The sequence below is a fragment of the Elephantulus edwardii genome, unplaced genomic scaffold (assembly GCF_000299155.1).
Source record: "Elephantulus edwardii isolate Elephantulus edwardi_28Jun2011 unplaced genomic scaffold, EleEdw1.0 scaffold00009, whole genome shotgun sequence".
Classification (NCBI taxonomy): domain Eukaryota; kingdom Metazoa; phylum Chordata; class Mammalia; order Macroscelidea; family Macroscelididae; genus Elephantulus; species Elephantulus edwardii.
Window position 1 is genome coordinate 27,291,856 of NW_006399759.1, and position 20,787 is coordinate 27,312,642.

Below are 20,787 nucleotides of genomic sequence, written 5' to 3' on the forward strand. Positions count from 1 at the left end.
TTATATATGAAATAACAATTATGGAGTACTGATAACATGCTTTTGTTGAAAAAGATTAAATAAATCACATCTATTGTATTGGGAACTTTTACTTTGGGATTGGTGGTAAAGGTATATTAAGATACTGTTACTTTTCCATTTTAGGTTGACTGTGCATTGTCACTTATTCGCCTTGGAATGGAGCGGAATATTCCTGGCTTACTGGTTTTATGTGATAATTTGGTTACTCTAGAAACATTGGTGTATGAAGCAGGATGTGACTTAACCCTCACCTTGAGAGAACTCCAGCAGATGAAAGACATTGACAAACTAAGATTACTGATGAATAGTGTAAGTTGTACTTTAACTTTCTTTTAATCATCTCTTATGTGTTTTAACATTTGTCTTAGAGGCAAAATATTCGCCAAACTTGAGAACTTAGTAAATAAAGGAAGATTTCTTTATTCTTTGTTGTTGTTGTTGTTGGGATGCTGAAATGTTATAGATGAATTACTGAATGTGTTTAAACTGTACACTGCCTGGCTGTTATTGTATTGAGTTTATTCTTTCTTCAAATTCATTGATGTCATTATTACTATTACTGTTATTTATTACTGTTATTTCCGTCTACCTAGGAATACTTTTAAACTCTATGGTCATTCTATTAATTCTTTTACTTTTCCTTTACTATGTTAAAATTTATAAATATGTATGTCATTCAAGGGATTTTTTTTTTACAAAGTGCTGAAGCCCAAAGGGTTAAGTAATAATGTGAAGAAACATCCTGCCTTTGGATTAAATATATTTAGGAGAGTTTTCCCAGCCCTTTTAATATTTTTCCTGGGTAAACTGCTTTCTTCACAAAATCATTACCTGGTTTACCTAAGCTTGTTGTTCTTATTAGGTGCAGTTGAGTCTAGTAAGACCCATATTGGCAAACAGATCTGAACCTCCTTCATCCTGTGCCATTCACACAATTTCTGACCCACTCGAGCCCACTGCAGCAGTCACTGTGCCAATCCATCTGACTGAGGGGCTTCCTCTCTTTTATAAACTTCACGCATTTCCCAGCATGATTTTCCTTGTTAAGGAATAGCCTCTCCTGACAACATACTCTGAGATGAAGTTTTATCATTTTTGTCTCCAAGGAGCACTTTGACTGACCTTTCTTCAAGATTATATATTTATTCTTTTGGCAGACCATTGTATATTCAATATTGTTATCCAACAACATAGTTCAAAGACATAAATTATTCTGTCATCCCTATTCATTGTCCAGCTCTCAGATGCATAGCAAGTGATTGAAAGGATCATGTTCTGAATCAGGCATACCTTAGTCCTTAAACTGACATTATTGCTGCTCGATAATTTGGAGAGGTCCTTGACTGTCAACATTCCCAGTGCAATATACTTTCCCAATGTCTTCTGATCTGCTAACTGCTGATATTAAGGGTATTTATTGATTGTGGATCCATGTTAAGATGACGTTGTTGACCAATGCACTCTTTTTTCCATCTATCATAATGTTACCGATAGGTCCAGTGGAGAGAAATTTTTTCGCCTTAATGTTTAGATGCAATCCAAATCGAAGTCTGTATTCTTTAATATTTCTGCAGCCAGTGCTTAAAGTCCTTTTCACCTTCAGCAAGCAAGTTGTATTCTACTATACTCTTGTTATTGATGAGTCTTCCTCCGATCCTGATACCTAAAAGAGGCAATTCCTTGGAGAGGGATATCATGCTTGGAAAGTGGGAGAATCGGTGAAAGAGAGGAAGACCCCAAAGAGATAAATTGATACAGTGACTGCAGCAATGGAATAAAGTGTATCAGATATGATGAGGAAGACACAGAATAGGACAGGGTTCAAGTCTGTTACTTTTGGGGTCGTTATGAGTTGTACTCATCTCCTGGCACCTAAAACCATCAAATTAATAATGAGACACCTTTTAAGAGATGCTGTGTGCCAAACTGTTTTTTTTACCCCCTACATTTTCCATTCCATGACAGACATGAATGAGTTTGCTGGATAAAGGGGTAGAATCACAACTGCCACACGTACTTTCTTGCCTCTTTCCTATCTTCTGTTTTGCTTGTTCATGTTCATTCTCTTGTTCACTTTCTCATTCCGCTCCTCAAGTTTGTCCCTCTCATTCATCCCTTTTCTCTCATTTTTTGTTCTTACTTTATTTTTTCCATATTAATTTTGTGTTATTTTGGTAATACACCTTTTGAAAATGATTTATGAAACACATAACTCGTTGACATTATGTTAGTTTTGTGTCATAGATGGTGTGTATGTGAGAGAGAGAGAGAGACTAGATCTGCACTCCTATTATTGGATTTTTTTGTAAGTAAATTGCTGTACCATTGTTGGCTTTTCCCCCATTATTTTGGGTTGAGATTTTTTTTACATTATATTTAATTCATTTTTACACCTCTGAGATTTCACAGAAAGCTTACAAATCAACATTGATTTTCCAATCACACATAATTAGTAATGACCATTGAATGATAGCAATTAACCTTTTATAATCTTTAAGCAAATTTATTGCATATTGCTATGTTTTAAAATATTTCTGGTGGACTCAAATTTCCAGCTTTTTATTAAGCAGACATATATGTTTGTTCTTTTGACTGTCGATAGGATGTTCAGTGATCTTCTCCAACATCACAGGCCAAAGGCTTTAATAATCCTCTGTCATTCATTGTCCAGCTCTCAGCACAAACACATCTTGGAGAGGGCATACCTGCACTGTCCTTTGGAGTCAAGGGTGATGAGACTTCTAACATACTTAAGGGCATGTTGCTAGGAGGCGCTGTTCCTTGGAAAGGAATATGATTCTCGGAAGGATGGAGGGTCAGTGAAGGAAAGGAAGACCCTTGATCAGATGGATTGACACGGTGACTGCTGCAGTGGACTCTTGTGTATCAGGAAATGTGAAGATGGCTTAGGATAGAACAGGGTTCATATAGGGTTGCTATGAGTCATACTCGACTTGACTGACCTAACAACAACAAACAACAATAGCAAGCAGACAGAGAACTTTGTTGAACTATTAGTTAGGGAGTTATGGTGCTAACTCAAATGTGGTAGTTCTCTCTCTGTTCATTTTCATTCTCCAGAGCTTCTGCTGGAGAAAGATGAACAGTCTCTTCTCATGTGATTTAAAGCCTATGAAAACTCACTGCAGGGTCAGCAGTAAGGAAATTCTGACTCAATAATAAGGACTTGTTTTGAGTAAGTTATCAGAAAAGTTAATTTTTGCACCAACTAGCAAAGTGACTCAATGGCACATATTCTATGTATAGGGCTGTTTGTAACAGATTTATTCTTCTCAAATAAAGAGAGTATTTTGAAATTTTAGGTATAGTTAATGAGAATATCATTGTCATTTGAAGTTTTGTGTAAGTGGGTGTAAAGAAGGAAAGTGCCTATACACCATACACTTTTCATGTTAAACTTCTCTTTCCTCTGGGAGGAGGAGGAAGAAGAGCAGGAGCAGTGTATGATTGTCTTCAGAACTGGGCATAAGTTGCTTGGGACCTTTAATAGATTGTGGAAGTAGAAAAAAAAAGGAACACAATTTTGCTTATCTTTGCTGATATTGCTGATCTTAGTCCCATTTATTTTTTTGTTAAGGGTGCTTCTCTAGCTAGTTATTAGATTCTAGGTGAATGATGAGCTAGAGTGTTCCTTATTGACAGAGGGATTTCATTGTTATTTGTGTGTTAGTGTTAGGGCTTCTTGTGTGGTACAATCAGCTATGTAATTTGTTTTAATATTTTTTCTTTGTTTTGATTAATCGTATTTTCAGTGTTCTGAAGATAAATATGTGACAAGCGCCTATCAATGGATGGTTCCTTTTCTTCATCGATGTGAGAAACAGTTTCCTGGTGCGGCTAATGAGCTGTTAAAAGAATATTTGGTGACTTTAGCTAAAGGAGATTTAAAATTTCCCCTGAAGATATTTCAGCATTCCAAACCAGATGTAAGTATCATCTCTAACTTCTTAAACATCTCTGTACTTTTTTCCACAAACTTTGATTTTGTTTATTAAATGTTCACAAGTCCATAAAATTCTGTGTCTTTGTACTGATTTTGGTCCAAAGTTTGCTTATTATGTACTTCAGGTTGGAAATATGCGATATCAAGAATACTAGTAGTTAGTTGGTAGATATTAAATTCTCACTGTATGTTATTATGTGAGTTAATTTATTGAATCCTTTTGGCAATCTTGACATTATTTTTTAGTAGCTGTCAAGCTGCTCTGAATCATGGTAACCTTATATATAATGCAACAAAATGTTACCCAGTTCTTCACCATCTTCTTGATAATGGGTTTGAGTATGTTGATCTCATGAAATCAGATAAAGTAGTTTTAGTTAGTATCTTCCTATTACAGGAAAGGAAAATATACGGTGCAACCAAAATCACACATTAAGTACAAAGCCCTGAATTCAAACATAGACATTCTAATGTATTTTTAACCATTAAGCATTGTTGTTTTTGTTGTTCGGTGCCATTGATGTTAATATGACTCATAATGATTGTATGGACAACAGATCTGAACCCTTTCCTATAGTGTGCCATCCTCGTCATCTCAGACGTATTCCAACCCATTGCAGCTGTCACTGTGTTGATCCACCTGATTGAAGGTCTTCCTCTCTTTTTGCAAGCGTGATGTCTCTCGCCAAGAATTAGCCTCTTCTAACAACATACCCAAAGTGTGTGAAATGAAGCTTTATAATCTTTTTGTTTAAGGAGGACTCCAGCTGCATTTTGTCCAATACATATCTGTTGATTCTTTTGTCAATCCCAGGGATATTCATTACTCTTCTCTAACACCACTATTCAAAGGTGTCAGTTCTTCTTCAGTCATCCTTATTTATTGTCCATAGTAATGCAAGAGTAATTATGCATTGTTTGTTGTTGTTCTTGTTACGTGCTGTCGAGTCATTTGGGACTCATAGTGACCCTATGTACAACGGCCCTAAACTCTGCTCTGTCCTGTGCCAGTCGCACTGTCTCTGACACTCCCATCCCGATTATCCCAGTCACTGAATCAATCCACCTCATAGATTGCCTTCCCCTCCTACGCTCTCACTCCACCCTCCCAAGCATGATGTCCCTCTCCAAGGACGGGTCTCTCCTCACAACATGTCCAAAGTATGTTAGACGGAGCCTCAGAATCCTTGCCTCCAAGGAGCCACCCGGTTTAACCCTCTCCAGGACAAATCTATTTGTTTTCCTAGCAGTCCACGGTATTCTCAATACTCTTCTCCAGCACCACAGCTCAAAGGCATCAATTCTCCTTCTATCCTCCTTGGTCATTATCCAACTCTCTGATGCATAACAAGTGATTGTGAAGACCATGGCCTGTATCAGACACACCTTAGTCTCCAGAGATACCATTGCTCTTCAGTACTTTGGAGAGGTCCCTAACAGCAGACTTTCCCATGGCAGTGCGCCTTTTAATTTCCTGGCTGTTGGTGCCAAGACTGTTGACTGTAGAGCCAAGCAAACTAAAGCTGTGTACAATCTCAATCTTTTCACCATCCATCCTGATGCTGCCAATTAGTCCAGTGGTGAGAATCTTTGTCTTCTTGACATTGAGCCTCAATCCGTATTGTAGACTGCAGTCCTTGACCCTCTGCAGCAGGTGCTTCAGGTCCTCTTCACTTTCAGGAAGCAGGGTTGTGTCATCTGCATGACGCAGATTGTTGATAAATCGTCCACCAATCTTGACCCCACATTTCTCCTCATAGAGCCCAGCCTCCCGGATAATCTGTTCTGCATATAGGTTGAAAAGGTATGGAGATAGGATTCATCCCTGGCGTACGCCCTTCCCAATTTTGAACCATGCAGTGTTCCCTTGCTCTGTTCTGACAACTGCCTCCTGGTCCAAGTATAAGTTTCGCATTAGAACGATCAAATGTTCTGGGATGCCCATTCTTCTCAGAGTCAGCCATAGTTTGTTATGATCCACACAGTTCCCTGATTTCAGCTAAGATCCATCTAACATCAGCTACAGTATCCCTAGTAGCACGACCCCTTCTAAGCCCAGCCTGGACTTCTGGTAGTTCTCTGTTGATGTGCTGTTCCAGTCATTTTTGGATAATCTTCAGTAAAATCTTGCTTGCATTACTCTACTATAAATAGGCAACGTCTGCTTATGAATATCTTCAAAACATTTATGATAATCTTTAAGCTCTCATAAGGATATCTTGTAATAATTTTTGTATTTGTTTGAGACTGCTGCCTTTATATTTTCAAAGAATGTTTGGTGGCAGTTAAGTTAATTTTCTTTAGTGGTCTTGCAAAATGAGTGATATTATTTTAGTTTTAGGTCAGATAGGTTATTTTAAGAGGGAGAGTCCCTTTCCATATGACTTGAGGCATTGCTATTGTAGTGAGTGAGGTTCTGTATGAAATAGTGAATGAAATAGAAGCCATTTCAGTATATTTCAGTTCTAAATTCTAATTCTAGTACTCTTCTTTGTGTCTATTACTCTTCTTTGTACCAGTCCTCATTAATAATCTGAAGTAGAGTAAAATGTGAGATCTTACACCAGTATCAAGTTAGGTTCTCTATTAATCCTGGATGTGTTTGGGTTTTAGACAGGCTAGTCTATCAGAGATTGATTGATTGGCTCTTTGAAAGTTCCCACATTTTCATCAGAAGTTTGCATTTAACATTCAGATTTTAAATTTGAGGTGGTTAACTGCAAGTTGAGTTGCTTATGACAGTGAAATACTGAATAAGAAACAAGATAGATTGAATATGAATCTTTTATGAGAAAGAAGTGACTTTAAATTCTTTCCAGTAATCTTGTTTGTTATACTTCTTCCTTATAGATTCTTGTAAATCCTTTGTATATAGTGAGCTTTTTGTTGTTTTTACTTGACAATTTACCACATAAGTCTTTTGAATAAAACATGCAGCTATTTTCTTTTTCTGAAATATGCAAACATCAAATCACAGAACAGTCTTGTGGCTTGGCTTTTACAATGCAATCTCTATATTTCTATCAGTGCTACTTTCTGTACCACAAATTTGATTATATTATGATCTATGAAGAAGCTTTAGTGATTTATCAGGCTTCATCTCACATACTTTGGGCATGTTATCAGGAGATGCTCTTCTTTGGAGAGGGAAACCATGCGTGGACAGATGTTGAATCAACAACAACAAAAAAGACACTCTAGACAAGATAGAGTGACATGGTGACTGCAGCAGTGGACCCAAATGAGTTAGAGATGATGAGGATTACACAGGATAGGACAGGATTTGGATCTATTTTTCATAGGATCACTGTGAGTCATACTTGACTCAGTGACACATAACAGAAGGCGAAATGGAGGTTTTATAGTTTAACTTTTATCAGAAACCCTTGAAAAATCCTTTACAGTTGGTTTTTCTCTCTGTCTCATCATTCCACATTCCATTGAGTGAACTTATTGGTTCACTTAAACTGAACTTCTCATCTTTTCACCCTTTCAGATTCTTTTCTGGATTTCTGCATGTATTTAGAATGTTGTTCACTCTTTATTTAACAAATGCTTGCCTGTCATTTAGAATCTGCCTCATTAAGATCTCCTCTTCTATGAACTTTTTCATAACAGTCTGTCGCATGACAAGGATTGCTACCTACTTCTTATTATAACCTATTGAAATTAGTTACTCATTTGTTTTTCTCTTCTAGACTACTAGTTTCTAATTTGTTTGGTCTCTGTTTCTCCTCTGTCTCGTTAATTTCTGTATTACTAGGGACTGTAATGATGTCTGGTAGAGAGCAATTGCTCAGTTAAATTTTGTCAGGGTGAGTGAGTGAATAAAAGATTGTAACTGGGTTTTATTATGATTCTTTTGATTATTGATTACATATATTTGCCTTCCTCTGCAGGGTGATATTAGGAGCATTGCTTGTATTTTTCTTGACTGTTGATAAAAAGATTGTATGTGCACCTGATATGAATCATGCAAAAAATATTTTCAGTAATATAGTAAGTGTAGTAATTTCTATTATCAGACAGCTTAGACTAAATTATACCCCAGTAACAAATGGCCTCTATATCATGGTAGCTGACTAGGAAAACATTTATTTTTTTCATAACTGTGCATGCCAGGTGTACCTGATGCTTCTGCTGTATTTGCTATCTCATTTATTCCAGAATTGAGGTGGAAAGTATAGTTCTTTCTTGTTTGTGCACAGGAACAACAACAATAGTATATTACACAATAGCTCTTTAAAAGTCACTCCTGCTATTTCTCTTACATTTTATATGCCAGAGAAAATCCTGTGGCCAAGATTTATTGAAATAGGAAAGAACAATTCTCTCACAGGTGGAAGAATGTAAATAAATTTACAAATTATTTTGAGTAAAAGTTTACAAATAATGTTGGTTTTTCATTCGTTGGTAGACTTCTATTTAAAAAATGTCAATTACTTACATATTGTTGTTGTTCTTGTTAAGTGCTGTTGAGTCATAGATGACTTATAGTGATCCTGTGAACGAAAGACCTGAACACTTTCATTGTTTCTCCACGTTCATAGAGGCAAGCTATTTTGGAAGTCGATGCAACTTCTGCTTCCCATTTTGTTTTAATCAGGGAGCTCCACCAAACATTGTCCACCATAGGTAACAATTACCAGATTTGACACGTCATTGTCACAGTGTGTAGCATCACAGCAACCACGAGTTACCACTGTACAGCAAATGGACAGACCAGTGCTATACCACTTAGATCATTGTCACAGTGTGTAGCATCACAGCAACCACGAGTTACCACTGTACAGCAAATGGACAGACCAGTGCTATACCACTTAGAAGAATGGTTGGCCAAAACCAAAATCTGGCCTGAGGACCACAGATTAAAATCAGCCACGTTTGGCTTGGTAGCATAACTAACTTCTATAAATAAATAATTATGATGTCCTGTAAGCTCCTTATTGTATGTTTCCCTACTGTTTGTCTAACTTAATCAGTTTATTAGTTTTTACTCAGTTACTTCTCATCCCTGATAAGTATCTGAGAATAATTCTGCAAGTAAATAATTCTGTAAAACTCTCCATAGATTTTTTATAGTTTTTTAATAACATGATTGCCCTTTTGCAGTTGATATATATCACTTAGCAGCATATCATTTATTTTTAGATTCATCCACATTTTCAGTCTTCACGGAATCCTTGATGATTTCTTAGTCATCCATAATATTCTTTTGTGTGAATGTATGTAGCTTCTTTAGCCTTTCATCCATCGATGTATATTTTTCTTGTTTCCTGTTCTCTGTTATTGTAGATAATATTGCAGTAAACATGTGTATGCCTGGTTTGCGGCATGCTCTTATTTCTTTGGGATATTTAGTGAGTTTAGTTACCTCTAGTGGCCTAATCGTAAGAAGCTGTGCTGTAATCCTGAAAGCAAACAGTTCAAATCCACTAGCTGTTATGCCGGAAAAGGATGGGCATTCTCTTCCTATGAGATTAACTAACTCTGAAAACATTTGGAGATTCAGCTATGGATTATTTCTGACTCAATGACACACAACAGCAACAGTAATGGGATTGCTATATCAAATGATATTTCTGTTCCAAATATCAAAGAAAACACCAAACTATCAACACTGACTGCAGTATCTTGAATGTAGCCATGTATCAGAAGCATGTGAATACTAAAAATATACATTTCTGGGCCCAATCCAGTTACAATTTACAGAGTCGGGAATTGGAGCTCAGATCAGAAATAGTTGATATTCGATACCCATTTGCTCTTTAATAAACAGGAATTATTTATTATCACTTTATTAGTAATTTTTCAGTTCTTTTCAGATTACAAAGTTCAATAGACATTTTCAGTTATAAAATTAACTTTTAAATTCAGTATTTATTTAGTATTTAGTATTATTATGACTAGAAAACAGAAAATTCAAAGATGAAAATAAAATTTCTATTTCTGTGAATATAATAGATTATATAATCTGAAAATTCTTCTGAGAGAAACTGCAGGTGCTCATTAAATTATGAAGCTTTATAAATGATCTTATAATAAAATAAGGAAATTTATGTAGATAAAAATTAAAGAGAGATATAGAGGTCAGAGAAATACTCTTGAGAAGATAGGGAGTGATTACTTGGAATGGTGTGGTTTGAGCATGAAATTGCAGTCTTAACCTTTAATGCAGATCTTGAGATAGAAGATGAAGTCTGTAAAACAGGGAGTTACAACAACAGCAACAACAATCTCTGTAACGAAGCTTTATTCCTCCCAGAATCGTCCCAGAACGTTAGTCTTCTAGATATAAGACTGATATAAAAAGAGGAGGGGATAATGGGGTAGTGTTAATAAATTCAGAATTCTCCAAATATATAGTTCAAAAACTATACTTTTATAGTTTTAAAACTAGTATCAGTTTTCTCTAGCCTGCGAAACTAGTTACTTTTTTCTGTTTACTTTCTTTAGTTACATAAAATTGTTTAAACCGTCTCTTCACCAGGGGAAATGGGTCATTCCTACATTAGCATTTACACCTTTGAAACAGTTTTTCCCCAGTCATATGTAAATTGTATCGTAATCTGTCTGTTTACTAGGAAGGGAAGTGTGCCTTTCCTGAATTACTAATACTTATATATGAACTGTTCTTTATAAATATAGAAATTCTATAACTAACGGAAATGTAAGTAATTTCATATTTAACCCTAGTATAAAAACCAAATGACCACTCCCAGGCCTGGAGGCAGTTTTTGAGGGGAACTTACTGTCTGTCCAGCTCTGTAGTAAAGTGCTTTGCTTATGGATATTGCAAAACAAAACAAAAAAACAAACAGAAATAATGAATTAGAGATAAGACTTCTGTATATAATGCCAAACCAGAACCTAAAAGGAAGCTCAATGCTGTTGAACAAATTCTGACTCATAACAACCCTTAAAGACAGAATAGAATTGGTCCCAGAATGTTTCTAAGGCTATAATCTTTATGGAAGCTGACTGCCACATTTTATCCTGAGAGCAACTGGTGATTTCCAACCACCAGCTTTCCAGTAAGCAGCCAGTCAAATAACCACTTTCTTACCAAGCCTCCTTTATATAATACTAGGTCCCTTTAAAGGTGTTACTGCTATCTTCTCATCTGGGGTCTTCCTCTCCTGCACTGTCCCTCCACCCTTCCAAGCATGATGTACTTCTCCAAGGTCTGGTCCCTCTAGGCCATGTCCCCAATGTGTGTAAGAGGAACTTCAAAATTCTAGCCTCCCAGGAGAACCAGTATTACACAGGCTCAATTATTTGTCATTATAATATTAATATCTGATGGCTCAAGTCTTCTCAACTTTTTCCTCCTTAGCTGTGTTTTGGCTCTTCTTGTTCCATTGTCATTCTCTGTATATTTTAGAGCTAGTTTATAAAATAAAATACACCTAAGCTTTTAAGGATCTCAAGTGAGATTCATTCAATTTGTAAATAATTTGGATTATATATTTTATTTAGCATTCTTTTATTTATATCTTTTATTTAATATTTGTTTCTCTTGTGCTGTTTGTCAATCAGTGTGCATGTGTGTTTAATATTTTGGACTTAATCTTTTTATTATATTTTTCTTTTTATTATATCTAGTCTGCATATATTTTAATGTTGTTTTTTGTTCTAGAAATAAAAATATCACTAACATCTAGGATGTAATGTGTATTTTGACTTTTTTCCGTTTCCTTTATATTGTAAGGATCTTAGAACACTGAACTGAACATACCATGGACTGCCAAGAAAACAAATAGGTCTCTCTTGGAGAGGGTGAAATCAAGTTTCTCCTTGGAGGCTAGGATTTTGAAGCCCTTCCTTACTCACTTTGGGCACATGGCCAGGAGAAATCGGTCCTTGGAGGAGGACATGATGCTCAGAAGGGTAGACGGACATCGCAGGAGAGGAAGACCCTGGATGAGATAGATGGATTGATACAGTAACTGAGGCAGTAAGGGTTGATGTGTCTGAGTTAGTGAGACTGGCTCAGGAGAGGGTTCAGAGCTGCTGTACATAAAGTCTCTATACATCGCAGGTGACTCAACCAATAACATGCTATGACAGGTTTGGAAGCGAGAGTGGCATCCACTTCCTAAACAACATGTCTCTGGAAACCCTATGAACTTGAATAAATGTCTATAGTTGTAGAGGGGCTTTAAGCCTTTTGTTCTTAGGGTCACTATGAGTCATGCTTGACTCGAAATAAATAACAAAAATAACCACCGCCTTTTGTAAATATTTTCATTTCTAAAATAATGTGTTAATTCTTTAAAATCTCACAAGAATGTTATTAAATGATTTATGGCTATATTTAGATTTTTCATACTATTTTTTTTTTAATTTAAATTCTTCCTCCTTTCTTCATTTATGCCAACAATATATATGTGAGGAAGGCACAGCATAGGACAAGCTTTAGGTCTCTTAGGGTCATAGTTGACTCGATAGCACGTAACAAAAACAACATTCTTTATTAAATATTCTTCCTACCTCATGAAATCTATTTTAGTGTAGATTTGCTGGCAGTAAATTATCTTAAATCTACTTGCCTGAAAATACTTCCTTTTTGTTTTCAAAGGATATTTTTGCTGTTTGCTTAATTCTAGATATTGAATGAGAGCATTATGTCTATTATCATTATTCTTGAGAAATCACTAGTGATTCTAAACATTTTCACTAGTTTCTCTGATGTGTCTTTTTGTGTTGGATCTTAACGTGACTTTTGTTTAGTTCATTGGGTTCTTGAACTTGTAGATTGATCTTCTGTATAATTTTAAGAAATGGGTTATTGTCATTATTAAGTATGACTTTAAACTAGTATTTTTTAAATTTTATTTTTTACAGTTATTAGTTGGCTCTTTTATATGATACCCCTTATATTTCATTTAAAACTTTTTTTTTAAAGTTTCAAATTTCAGCTGGATTATCTTATATTGACATTTCTTTTTAATTTACTATCTTTTTTTTTCTACATTGTCTGTTATTAATCTTACCTGTTTTATTTTTTATTTCAGTTCTGGTTTTCTTCTGACCTAGAATCATTTTAGCATAAATTACAGTTTTTTTAAAAAAAGTAATCTATGTGATAACTTTGATTCGCTTGTATTTCTACTTATTGTCAGTTTATTCTTTTGGTCCTAGTCTATATTCTGCCTTGTCATTTTTCCTTGAATTTATTTTTTTAAAAAATGGTTAAGTTCTCAGTGATATTTAACTTTTCACAGGCCATTAGAGAAAGTGAAAATTATTTTTTGAGTTTTCTCAGGTTTCAAAAAGTTACCTATTTCCAATTTTTTTTCACTTTCAGGATTACTAGAAAGCAACCTATTTTCAGTTTTTTCTTACAGTTAGGACTAATAGAATGGATTTCTTAGTTATTTGAATTGAGATCACTGTATATTTACTAAATCTCAGCTCTGGCCACTTTGACCTTGACAAATCTTGGACCTCTATTTCAGTAATATTTTTCTACTGAAGAGTCTATACAACACCTTAAACTTTAGTCTTTGGTTGTGTGTTGACCTTTTCTTTCTTAAACTCTTTAGGACCTGAAAAGTATCTTCAGTGGTACAGTGCACAGCAGTACTGATTTACTTGACCTTATAAATTAAAATTGGAAAAAATTAAATTGTTTAATCGCACTCGCTTTTGTCATATAGATACATATTTTAATCCTGCTATTTTATAATGATCAGTTACTACAGTGATTGTCACTTGTTATTTGTATTATTGATATAGCTTCAGGATGTGTTCCTGAAAGAGGGTTGCTCTTAACGAATGTGAAATGTATATATAGTGGTATTGGTATGGCCCGTTTTATCTCTAGATGGATGATTTCAGTTTATATTTACAGTAGCAGTATGTGAATAAGTTTGTTTCCCCATAGCTTTGCAAACAGAATTTCGTATCATTTTATTTTTTTTCTCCAGTCTCATAAATAAATAACAAATGGTATTTCGGTATTATTTTAATTTGCAATTCCCTCATAAAGTGGCGAATTCTTGAGTGGCACAGACACCTACTTAGCAAGTGGTTGATGTTAAAACCCTTTGGAAACTGGCTTGATGACTCACTCCCAAAAGGCCTTGAAAGCCTGCAGAACATTTTGGCCTATACACGTGAATGTACCATGAGTTGAAACTGAGTTGGTCACTATTAACATCAATTTCCGGGGGCTCTGGTGGTCTAAAGGTAAGTAGGTAACTATGCTACCAGCCCTAAAGCATGCAATTAGAATCAACTACTGCTCCACTGGATGAAGATGGACAGTCTCCCTGTATGCTATTTACAGCTTGTGGAAGCTGGAACGTCAGCTATGACTTAGTTTCCACTCAGAAGCACATAAAACTAGCAATTATCAGGGAGCTCTGGTGGCCCAGAGGGTAAGGAGTGTGTTGTCAACCCAAAAGCAGGTGATTTGAATCCATCAACTGCTTGTAAGAGAAAGAGGGACTGTTTCCTCCAGTGTAGTTTAAAGCCTCTGAAAACCCACTGGATGGTCAGCCATAAGTCAGTTCTGACTTGACGATACATAAAAAGAATAATAATTATAAATTTAGACATTTTCTCCAGTTACAGACATTATTCTTTCTTTCTTGGTGAATTGTTTGTTACTATATTTTCTCTGTTTTTCTTTCACAGATTTTTTTATTTTTTTGTCTTAACTACTAGAAATTGTTATATTATAGATTAAGTTAAGAGGATGATATCAATTTAATGACATGTTTAAAGAAGTAGTTTAATTAAATTTTAGAAAAGAGACTATGTGGAAGCATAGTGGCTGCTCGAATCAGAAAAGTGCTTTACATAATGTCATGAAGAAGTTGTACTATAAGCAATGAACATATCTTTACATATGGAGAAGACCAAAGCTTTGTATATGCATCCTAGGAGATCAATCTTTGAAGTAGTACGTTCATGTCTGGTGTAAAGGAATACAGAAAAACAGATCAAGGAAAACAAGGACTTTGGCTACTGCTTCACATGGATTGCTTTTTATTTATTTAGATTTTTCTGGTGTGTTCGTTTAGTATATGAAGTAGTTTATTACAATTTTTCATTTTTTAGTCTTTATCTGCTAGGTAGACTTTTAGGACCAGGATTGTGTATGATCGTTCAAGAACTACGTACTTGAATGATTCCTAGTTTTACCAGTTAAGGCTCGGTGACATTGAAGAAATTATTTGACCTTTTAGTGCTTTGAGTTTTCTTTTATGTAAACTAGGAATAATATCATCACTAATAATGTTGTTATAAGACCTTTCCAGTTAACCTTTTAGTGTACTTAGAAAGAATACCTGACAGATAAAAGAATCAGGACATAGTAACTACTTTTATTAATTATTAATTAATTATTGTTATTATATTTTGCTTGTCTATTTCACCAGTTTGCCACTTAGCAGCCTTGAATAACCCTATGCTAAATGTTAGTGTCAAATTAATTATTTACATGTTTGGAAATAACTTTAGGAAATGTCTATACATCCTTTAACCTTACCATTATCACCTAGAAAACTTATTTCTCAGGTAACCTAGTAGAGGATTTTGTTCAGTCTTTCTTTTTTCTTTTAAAATAGTCATTATTTAGTGATTGTCTACTGAAAAGATACTATTACTTGACAGCTTTCTCTTTTGATATATTGCATATTTGACCGTATGACAAAATGTTGAAAACTGGTAGGTTATTAATATGGACATGATTTCAAAATAATGTTATTGGAAATGATTCTAAGAAAATGCCTTCAAACTTGACTACAACTCATAGCAACCCTATGTACAGCTGCTTTGAACCCTGCCTTATCCGGAGCCAATCTGACCGTCTCTGACACAATCATCCCCATTGCCCCAGTAACTGTGTCAGTCTATCTCATCCAGAGTCTACCTCTCTGTGCTGTCCCTCTATTCTCTCAAGCATGATATCCTTTGCCAAAGACTGGTTTCTCCTGGTTACATGCCGAGGGTATGTGAGATGGAGCTTCAAAATCCTTGCCTCCAAGGAGCAGCTTGGGTTTATCCTCTCCAGGACAGGCCGGTTAGTTCTTTTGGCAGTCCATGGTATGTTCACTACTCTTCTCCAGTACCACAACTCAAAAGGCATTGATTCTTCTTCTGTCATCTTTGATTATTGCCCAGTTCTCTGCTGCATTAACTTATTTCATTCTCACCATAACTGTATTATCATGGTGTTGCTGAAGGTGTTGTTTTATAGATAACAAAAGGAAGATACATATTCTTTAACAAAATTAGTTACCAGCCGGAGCCAGAACTTATATTGTGCTAATCAAGTCAGAGTCAACTCTATGTCACTTAACAACAACAGCGACAGCTTTTATCTATAGCTTTTATTATGAGTTGGCATAAATTGCCTTTAATCAAATAGAAAACTTTGAAGTAAAAACCCCATGTTCATTTTTGTAGTAGAGAAAATCATCTAAGTTTGAGAATGTAGTGCTTATTGTGGGAAATATAACAATGGGCTCAAGTATATCAGAGACAATGAGGATGGCACAGGACCAGGCAGGGGTCAGATCTGTCATCCCTGGCATCACTACAAGTCGTAGTTGGCTCTAGAGACCTCAATCCACGACAGTATATAAAGAACAAACAAGTCTGTCTTGGAGAGAGTGCAATAAGGGTGTTCCTTAGAAGCAAGATAAGGTGAAAAGACATCTCTTACTTCAGGCATTGTTTCAGAGAGGGCTAGTCCTTGGAAAAAGATATCATGCTGAGAAGGCTGAAGGATCAGAGAAAGAGAGGAATACCCTCAAGAAGATGTATCAAGTGACTGTACCAGTGGGTTCAAGCATATTCGAGATGATGAGATTGGTATAGGGTTGGACAAACTTCAGATCTACAGTTTATTTGGTTGCTGTGAGTCGTAATCAACTCCCTGGTGCCCAGCAACAACTGTAGCATAAATAAATTTACCAAAAAGAAACATCTTTTCCATTAGAATTAGGAAATATTTTTATTCTGTAATTTGTATATTTCAATAGAATGTCTTTGGAATAAAATGTCATAATGTGTATTGAAAGAAATATTTTTAAATGCACATGGAATAGTAGTAGACGAACATCCACTTCCTAAACAGCATGCCTCTGGAAACTCTGAACTTTGAGAAACGACGATAGTTACAAAAAGGTTTCAGGTCTTTCGTTCATTGTGTTGCTGTGAGTTGTGCTTGACTTGACGGCAATCAACAACAACAGCATCTGAATATTGAAGAATTTCATGTAGTTCCCTGATATATACAAATGAAATTTTGCTGTAGGATTGTTGTTGTTTGGTGCCGTCGAGTCGTAGACGACTCATAGCGACCCTATGAACGAACAGCCTGAGCACTGTTCATACATAGAGTTTCTGGAGGTACTTTTATTGAATTCTACTTTCACCTATATGTTTTTACTGTTTTGTTTTTTTTTAAATCTAGAATGGGTCTTAAATTGAAGAATCTGTTTCAATAGATACAAATGTTATGGATTACAAATGATGTTTTCTAGAGGATTCTTGAATGAAAATGTTATTCCATTTAGAAACATTAATGATCCCTAAAGTCTGTAAGCAAAAGAAAAGTCCAGATCTGTTTCTGTAGCTGATAAATCACCTTATTTAATATTCTACTAAAAGTAATACTGGAATAAGAAAATAAAACCTGACTCTAGATTGATTGGTATTTAACATATATGCTTTATTTTTCTCTAGCTACAGCAAAAAATTATACCGGATCAGGACCAGTTGATGGCAGTAGCACTAGAGTGCATCTATAACTGTGAACGAAGTGACCAGCTCTCTATTTGCTATGACATATTAGAATGTCTTCCACAAAGAGGATATGGGTAAGAAGTTACACTATAATGTACTGTTGTGTTATTATTACATATCTTTTCTGGATTCTCTAGGAAAAGATAACCAATAAAATTTATATATATATTTATATATACATAGAGAAAGTAAGAGAGTGATTAATTTTAAGAAAAATATCTCATATGCTTGTAAAGACAAGTTCCAAGTCTGTAGATCAAACCTCATGAGAGGAGCACCTCAGAAGGCAGAGTTCAGGCTGTCAAGCAGTAAGGGTCTTATGATTCTGGGTTTTGTAGGTACTTGCTTAAGAGGCTAATACGTCCAAGGTTGTTGTTGAGAAGCAGGATCACAGAAAGTCTACTACCTTTGGATATAGTTAACTACTGGCCTTAGAGGCTGGCACATCCAAAGGCTGCTGTTTTGGGGAAGAAGAATCATAACAGCATAGATTTGGACACTGGGAAGTCCAAAGCCAGCAAGTACAGCAGGCTACTGGTCTTAAGTCTGGAAACCACAACTCACATACTAGATAACTCCATCTCTCTCATTGCTGTGGAACTGATTCATTGCTGACCCTCAAGCACATTTACAGAGGTTTATATCAGAAGAAATGAGATACTCCCTTGAGGTAGCTGGTAGGTTTGAATTGCCTGCCTTTGAGTTGACAATGCAACTCCTTACTCTTTCGGCCATCAGAGCTCTAGGTGATTGCTCGAGTCCAAATATACTTGCCTTTTGGAACACAACCCTAAGAAGACCTATCCTTAATCAGATTACTAATTATATATTTATAGATCCACTTGTAATCCTGCCTTATTAATATAGAAGTTAGGATTTATAGCACATAGTATAATTATATTGTACTGAACATTATGGTCACAGTAAAACAAATAGAATACTCAAACAAATAGAATACAAAAAAATCAGATTGGGTGTGACGATAAGGCAGGAAATATAGGAAAATGTACCTATAGTTAGGAAAACTATTGAGTTTTATTTTTTAAGTGAAAAAGAAAAAGGTCAGTCATACTGTGTGTGTGGGGGTAGTAAACATCTTTGTAACAAAATAATTAGCCATTTTAGTCTTCACATGTACAGTTCAGTTACACTGAGTATGTTCATCAGGTGATTGAGCCATTCCTTACACTTACTCAGTTCCATGTTTTCCCTCATCTTTAATAGAAGCTCAGTGTCCTGTGAGCACTGTTTCTTCTTTTCCTTCTCCCTCTCACCCAACCCTGGTAACGAACTCTATTCCTCTTCTGCTTTAGGTTTTTCATGTAAGCAAGATTGTATCTATTGTCCTTCCCGTCATTTCCTTTTTTCAAGTGTTAGATGGTTCCGAGTTTTATGATTTATCTTAATTTTCCCCCAAAGTATTGATCTTCTTAATTTTCAATGTTTTTTACCATTCAGTCTTTGTTAAATGAGCTGAAACAGTTCTTCAGTTTTATTTTCTTAACTACCTTTTTATCTTTAAATTTATTTTCAATTTCATATTTATATTCTTAGACCTTTTTCATATCACTTAAAAAATAAAATTTTACTCTTTATTTCATAGCTGTAGGTATATTTTCTTCTAGTTCCTGCTTTATCTTTACTCTTCTCCTAATTTATAGGTTTTGTATTCTGTTTGAGTCTCTGCTGCTAGTGTTAATGGGTACCCTCCCAACCCGTGTCATGATTCCTGACATTTTATTTTTGTTTGAGAAATTAAAATACTTATTAGAAGCCTGTGTTGCGAGGAACTACCATGTCTAAGAGTAAATGACTCTATGGGAACCATTGGTCCTAGAGGGGCTATAGACGTAAGAGACAATTGAAGAGTTAAATAAATTTTGAAGCAAAATGTTTTTCTTATAAAAACCCAAGCAGCATAGTGGCTTTATGGAATGAAATAGAAATGCCCTGTAGGGTGTCTTTATTGAAGTAGACTATCACAGCATTCTCTTGTGGAAAAGCTGGTAGATTTGAATGGCTCCATCTTTCAGTTAGCAGTTGTTCAGTTAACTGCTGGTTGGTGATAATCCTTTTGTCATTATTGAGTTGACTTCACCAGAAAGTGGCCTGCCCTATGTACAACAGAGTGAAACCCTGCACCAATCCTGTATCAGCCTCACAAGTCTACTTGCTCAAGCCAATCATTGCCATCACTTTGTTAGTCATTTTGTTAAGGACTTCCTCTTCTTCACTGACCCTCTAAGTCTTCCAAGTATTCTATCTTTCCCCAAGCACTAGTCCCTCCTGTTAGCATGCCCAGGGTATATGAGACAAAGTCTCATGTTCTTTGCTTCCACGGAATGTGCTGGCTTCACGTCATTCAAGACAGCTTTGTTCTTTGTTAGCAGAGGCATGCTTGGTGAAACACACATACTTTGAGCATGTTTTAAAGAGAGACCAGTTCTTGGAAAAGGCATAATGCTTGATAAGGTAGAGGGTCTTTATCTCTTTTTTGAAATACTTGACAACTTCAATCTTTTCTGTTTATCATAGTGTTGCTTACTGATCCAGTTGTATTTTTTTTATATTGATGTGTATTCTTCAAAGTTATCAGTAAGTTAACTTTATTAGTAAGCCTTTGAAGTCTTTGAACTTTATTATTAGGTGTTTCAAATATTACTTATATTCTGAAAACAGAAAACCTCAACCCAATGGATAGCAAGATGTCTGTTGAAATTGCTTCTCCATTAAGATAACATGACACAGATGCATACTCCTTCATATCTGTTCTAGAAGTAATAGAAAGTTTCTTCCATAGTTGGTCAAGTGTGAAACTAGATGGGACAGGAAGGGATTTCTCTGTAAACTTAATACATGCTCCTTTTAACTTTCTTGAACCAATTGAACAAAATAATTTATTTACAGTTAAATATTTTATTTATTTTTATAAATGTGTCACACTTAGTGATCCAGGAAGTATTAAAAGAAGATGGAAGGAATATACTGAGTCATTATATAGAAAGGAATTGGCAGATACAGAGGAATTTAAAGAAATA

General features: G+C 35.4%; 1 protein-coding gene across 1 annotated transcript in view; it reads left to right on the forward strand.

Moving 5' to 3' along the window:
* Positions 1-20,787, forward strand: part of NBAS (neuroblastoma amplified sequence) — a 611,780-nt gene that overhangs the window by 219,063 nt on the left and 371,930 nt on the right. The window contains exons 24-26 of the mRNA XM_006880668.1: positions 145-330; positions 3,795-3,968; positions 17,690-17,823. Of these exons, the coding sequence (XP_006880730.1) occupies positions 145-330; positions 3,795-3,968; positions 17,690-17,823 (494 nt within the window). The remainder of the gene's footprint in view (positions 1-144; positions 331-3,794; positions 3,969-17,689; positions 17,824-20,787) is intronic.